The 6,521-nt window shown below is 36.5% G+C and overlaps 1 protein-coding gene and 1 pseudogene across 2 annotated transcripts in view; both read right to left on the bottom strand.

Annotated features, from left to right (window-relative positions):
• Positions 1-30: 30 nt before the first annotated feature.
• On the bottom strand, positions 31-3,356 carry LOC107586756 (neutral cholesterol ester hydrolase 1-like; annotated as a pseudogene).
• Positions 3,357-4,362: 1,006 nt separating this feature from the next.
• Positions 4,363-6,521, bottom strand: part of LOC107586755 (neutral cholesterol ester hydrolase 1) — a 6,555-nt gene continuing 4,396 nt past the window's right edge. For both annotated transcript variants that reach the window (XM_016274272.1, XM_016274273.1), the window contains one exon: positions 4,363-6,288. In XM_016274272.1, coding sequence (XP_016129758.1) covers positions 5,668-6,288 — 621 coding nt within the window. In that variant the 3' untranslated portion in view covers positions 4,363-5,667. The remainder of the gene's footprint in view (positions 6,289-6,521) is intronic.

Here is a 6,521-nt window from a genome sequence, read left to right as displayed (position 1 = left end):
CGCTTATTATATACATTTTGAACACAAAAAAAAGTTACGGACTGCAGCTTTAAATAAAAATGATACATAAATTCCCTGTATTAAAACAGCATGCTTGTTCAGATTTTGTAGCAATAACTTTGAAGCATTTTCATATTGGACTGTATGTTCAATTTAAAAATCTAATTTAAAATTAAAATATATTTAACATAGACCCAGCCTATAGGAGTCTTTAGAGGTTCTCTTTCAGCCAGTGGATGTAGTTCCCAAGACTTCGTCTTCCAACAGAAAACGCAAAGGGTCCAAAAGCGAAACTGAGGCATCCATGAAAACCATCTTCAAAGTGATCAACAGTGACGTCAACTCCGGCCTCCTCCAGTCGCGTGGCATACATGAGTCCGTCGTCTCTCAGCACGTCATGCTCACAGGTCATGATGTAAGCGGGCGGCACGGCCTTCAGCACTTTTGTTTCAGCTAGTAGAGGCGCCGCTCTCACATCCAGCAGACCTGGCAGCTTCTCCAGCAGCTTTGGGTCGCCGTGAAGCGGAAACACAGGTTTATAGCTCTTCTGGAAGGCCACCGGAAGAAGCTTGGTCCAGTCAGTCTTGGCTTTGGCCGCTGCTATCTCCTGACCCTGATCCAGAGCCGTGTGGTTGTTTGCCAGCAAAGCAGGAACAAGTTTCTGCTCGCCGTTTAGATACTCCAGCCAAAAGCGGGCCATCATTGGTCTGTCTAGGATGGGCATGTTGGCATTCTGCTGGTACGAGGGGGTGTTGAAGTCCAGGGCCTGAAGCGCGGGGTAGACCAGGGCCTGAACTTTAAATTTAATAGGAATGCTACTGTCTAAAGCCACCTGTGAGAACAGAAAAACAAAGAAATGTGATTATTAGCAATCTTTTACGATGAATAACTTTAATAACATACTAAGGCACACTAGTAAACAAAACATATTTAACAATATTTAGGTGTTTGTTGTTATTTTGTATTTTGTTCAGTTTTTGTCATATATATATATATATATATGGTAACACTTTATTACATGTACTTACTATTTTAATAACAATTAATTATGCATAATGACATGCAAGTAACCCTAATCCTAACCATATAGTAAGAACATGAATTAATATCAGTCAGTATGTATAATTACAGTGTAACAAGGACACCTTAATATAAAGTGTAAACCTATATATACTGTATATATATGTAATTATAATTATAATAAACATATAAAACATTAATTATAGTTAATTAAAATGTAAAACATTTTAATGATTAAACTAATTCTTTAAATGATTCATTTAAAGCATTTCTGCAAAAAAACAAACACTTTTCTCAATAATTTTCTCATTCATGATCATGATGATGACATGTCATGATGAAGTGTAAAATTATTAAGCATACTGACACTATAAACATCTTAAAATTTTGGGCTATTTTGCTTCCATAATCTGTCTTCTTTCAGATTTTTGGAAAGAAAACATCCAAAACACACATTTTAGTGTTTATTTTATTTATAGTTTATCTATTTGCGTCTGTAGATTTCAATTGCAGTAGACAAAAGGCTTTTTTTCTCAAAATGATTTTTTTCCCCCTCCTGAGCCGAGCCAGAAATCTCCATTTCAGTCACACTTACATACACCAGTTTTATTCCTATTCATATTGTGAAGGTTTTTACAGAGGGGTTTGTTCATATATCATTCACTTGATACAAATAGATATCCAAAAAAAAAAATAGGCCAACTCTGAAATGTCAACAAAACTAAACAATTCTGAACCTGGCTTTATGCCATGTTCAGATTTCAGTTCTGGAAATGTATGCAAATGAGTGCATATTTAATGAGATCATGCATCATTTGCATATTTAAGCATACCATTAAAAAAAACTCTTAATGTACTTTTAATAATCAACTGGGGAAGTACTTTTATATTTATTAGTTACAGCCTTTACGCTAGTCACCTGTGATGTCTTGCCTTAATGGGAAACCTTTATTTGTAATGATGACAATTTGATGCTTGGATTTCTTATACCTGTTGTGCCACAGCGGCGGCCAGGTTTCCTCCTGCGCTGTCACCCGACACAGCCACTCTTTTCAGGTCTATGGAGTACCGACCCAACACCTCGGATGTCAGAATGTGTTTTGAGGCCTGAAAAACATCATTATACCGTTTCGTGAACCTAGGAGAGGAGGTAATTCTGACTTTGCTATGACAATCTGCCGCTTCTGAATCAGCTACCGTTTTGTTATTAGTTTAAGTATTTGCTATTGACTGTTCAAATGCAGAGTTTTGCGCATCGTGCGCGCGCGCGTGTGTGTGTGTGTGTGAGAGAGAGAGCGAGAGAGACCAGCTTCATCACTGTGTCTGTCACGCGACTCTGTTCCCCTTTCGGGCTCTGTCTTTACATTTATTTTGAAAGATGAAGCTGAGATTATGGTAAGGGGCGTTACATTTCCGACGAGTGCTTGCGGTGTTCGGCCAATCACAATGCACTGGGTCAGCTGGCCAATCAGAGCAGACTGCGCTTGTCGGAAGGAGGGACTACAATAATGTACAGTATTTGAAAAGAATGTGTTTTTTGAACATTAAAGCATGTCAACATATTCTGTTACACCAAATAATGATCTTTAAAAAAGCACCATATGACCCCTTTAAATAATATCTTAGAAGTGTTTCCTTGCTCGACCACGTGAGGGCGCATCGAGACTGCTGAGCAAATCTATTTCTCTCGACCAATGTCCACAACTTAATGTATTCAACAAAAGCCTTCATTTGCATGAAATCATATGCAATTGAATATATAAAACAATAAACTATCACGTCCTTGTACTGTCGAGTGTCCATCCTCCTCCATGGAAATAGACCACGCCTCTTTTAAAGCTCTGCTCCTGCCCTGCAGCAGCTGACTCGAACACTAGTGCTTCCACTCCTCCAAAACATGCTTCTGTGACTCGGACGCTTGGGCTGGACTCGATACTTTTTGCACCCGCCGAATAGTATTTTGCCAACCCAAATGGTGAAGTCAGTCCAAGATCATGAGCTAAAAAGCTCTGAGAGAAAAACAAATACGTTGTGTTTCTGGTCTTTCTATATGCTAAAGTAATAGCATTTATATATAAGTATTTTAATACAAAAATCTTACCAACTTCATCATGCCACGTATCAATGCATCCATAAACATGAGTTTCCATGGCTCTGATATAGTGCTAGGCAGAGGCAGATAAATATAATAAGCGGCTGCTATTGACAGTAAAACCGTCCCGATCAAAACGGGCCGCATTATTAATTATGTTAAAGGAGTATTAAAATGAACCGCAACACAAACGTCTGTGTTCATATAGTGACTGCGTGTATGACACTTCACCTAAATTCGTTTCACATCGTTACATAGAATTAATGAAATCACAGCACTTATTTCATGTTAAAAGTCCTTTGGTCCGTCCTAAGTGATTGTTTACCTTTGACTGCAGTTTTTAGAAGTGATTTTATCTGTCAATGACTTTACATTTATTGCCTCCACTTTTTTTAGATCAGTTAAGTGCATATAACTACTAGTAAATGATTGCAATTATGTTAAATAACACAAAAACGTAACATTTAAATTGTAATCTTTAATAAACGACACGGTAATGTTAAAAGTTGTACTATTTTTTTCCTCAACTGGATTCGGCATAGCGACAGTGACTTTTATTTTGAAATGGTCTTCATGCTCTGTTGGTTGCTTGTGTATCTGCACATCGAATATACGTCAGATATCTGTTTGCACGATCAACTGTGAATGAATATACAGTTGTTTTATGATTGCCCAATATCCAAGCAATTCTGGTCTTGACCTTGGCTCCTATATATTCGATTCGGCCAATGATACTTATTCTTTCAGTCTAAAAGACATTATTTTTTATTATATTGATGATAAAAATAGACCCCTAGAGTATATTGTTAACTTCTTTATTTTATATGGCAAATTCTTTATTCATAAACAAAAGTTTGCAAATAATATTCCATCCTATCCCCATTTTAAAACTGAATTAATATCACTTCTTAAATCTCTTAGTTATATAAATAACAAAAAATCCCAAAGATTTATAAAATATTATGAAGAAATGTTTAAAGAAAATACATGTATTTAAAAGCTTTCCCTGTATATTAATGTTTGTGTGTTATTGTTTCAATAGTGGTAAGGTATGCATTCTTGTGTCTCCTTGTCTTGTCATCTTTTGTTTTCATTGTTTTTTTGTATAATATTTTTGTTTTCTCTCTCTTTGTTTTATTATATGTATTTGTATGTAATTCCTTGACAATGTTCTTATGTTATTGAGCATTAATAAAAAAAAAGAAAAGAAAAAAAAAGAATGAATATAGAGTATTTATGTTTTCATTATTAATTTCAGTCACGCTATTTTACACTTCTAAAAAATTAACAAGTAGACAAGACTACTGATTCGTCTCTTCATTTTCATGATGGATGATTTTGCAATATCATACATATATAATATAACAACAAATATTACATTTAACGCATTTTACATCCATGTTGATGATACAGTGGAATTTGATGGAAGTGTGTAAATATGAAATGTACTGACAGCATAAACAGTCCCAAACAAAGATACAGTATGGCCTGAGGATGTGGAACTTAACTCATTTTGTGCACAAAGCACATTAGTTTTTATGGTAAACCTGTTTCAAATACACACTTGTATGTTGAATAAATTGTATGATCATTAAAATTCATTTATATTACATTTACTTGCCCATATGCTGTTTCACAGATTCTGCTCTGAAAATCAGAGGTACAGTAATGGTTTATTTCCCAAGGAAATAAATGCATGCATTCAGAATGTATCACTCAGTAAGAAATGAGTCTACTTCTTGAGGCCTGGTGATGCGCATCTGTGCAGACGTCATGCCTAGATGCAGCTGCACAAAACTAGGGCAGAGAGCACAATTGCATGCTTGTGTGTGCTCGCATAAATAAAAATGTATACTGCTGCAAGTCTTGAGTGTGAAAGACATGATCTGTCTTGTCTTCCCATCTGCTCATTAACGGAGAAATATGAGAACTACTGCGTCGGGAAAACTAGTGTCTTGTTTTACTTGTTTTTTACTTGTTTCATTTTTTTTTGTATGGGCTTGCTTTGACACTTGTTATTTATATATATATGTATTTGTATATTTATAGAACAATTACTGTCTAACTGGTCATTCTTAATTCTATATTTTTTTTTTCAATAGACATTGTCTATTTTTGGTCACTCTCTGCAGATTAAGAGAAAAATTACATTCTAACTGGTCATTTTTCATTTTTTTAAAATATTTAATATTTTTTAATAGAAATTGTCAATTTGTTTCGGTCACACTCTGCAGATTTTTATAATCTTAATCACATAAAATATTAACAACATAAAATAATTTCCATGATGCTTAAGAATGAATAGATATGGGTTCACATTCAGAAAACCCCTTTGTATAATCTGGATTATCCTGCACTATGTGGCATTACATGCACTTTAAATCCACTGCTACTAAAACAATTGTGTATTGTTACTGAAACATAGTTTCAGTAGCTTTGGGCCTGATCAGTGTGCTTTTCTCCCCATTCATAATCTATTGCATTGACATGTTGCACAGTATTTTAGGTATAAAAACCATTAGTGAATGTTTGAAATCAAAATATATTTGGCTCTGCTAGAGGTTCTCCTTCAACCAGCGGGTGTAGCTCCTAAAACTTCGAAACCCTACAGAAAACCGAAAGGGTCCAAAAGCGAAACTGAGGCATCCATGAAAACCATCTTCAAAGTGATCAACAGTGACGTCCACTCCGGCCTCCTCCAGTCGCGTGGCGTACATGAGTCCGTCGTCTCTCAGCACGTCATGCTCACAGGTCATGATGTAAGCGGGCGGCACGGCCTTCAGCACTTTTGTTTCAGCTAGTAGAGGCGCCGCTCTCACATCCAGCAGACCTGGCAGCTTCTCCAGCAGCTTTGGGTCGCCGTGAAGCGGAAACACAGGTTTATAGCTCTTCTGGAAGGCCACCGGAAGAAGCTTGGTCCAGTCAGTCTTGGCTTTGGCCGCTGCTATCTCCGGGCTTGGAGTTGGAGTTGAGTGGTTGTTTGCCAGCAAAGCAGGAACAAGTCTTGGATCCCCGTTTAGGTACTCCAGCCAGAAGCGAGCCATGAGCGGACGGTGCAGGATGGGAATGTGGCCGTTCTGCTGGTACGAGGGGGTGTTGAAGTCCAAGGCCTGAAGCGCGGGGTAGAGAAGGGCCTGAACTTTGAACTTAATAGGAGCACTATTGTCAAAAGCCATCTGTGAGAAGAGAGACAAAAAATGTGATAAAAAGTGTTTTATTTTCTTTTTCCTTAGTAATGAAAACACAGCCTGCACCTTGAAAAAAAACTCTGCTGATTTACAAAAAAAGGCCTAATATTACCTAATTTAATGACGCCTAAGATAAAATATCATCACATAAAGTTGTTTTTTTTGCAAAATAAAACTGAAAAATATATATATACTATAACACTACACTTATATATACTATA

Source organism: Sinocyclocheilus grahami, unplaced genomic scaffold (genome assembly GCF_001515645.1).
Source record: "Sinocyclocheilus grahami isolate Dianchi unplaced genomic scaffold, SAMN03320097.WGS_v1.1 scaffold85.1, whole genome shotgun sequence".
NCBI classification, from domain to species: Eukaryota; Metazoa; Chordata; class Actinopteri; order Cypriniformes; family Cyprinidae; genus Sinocyclocheilus; species Sinocyclocheilus grahami.
Note: the sequence above shows the minus strand (reverse complement) of the source record. Positions and strands in the feature narration are given on the sequence as shown.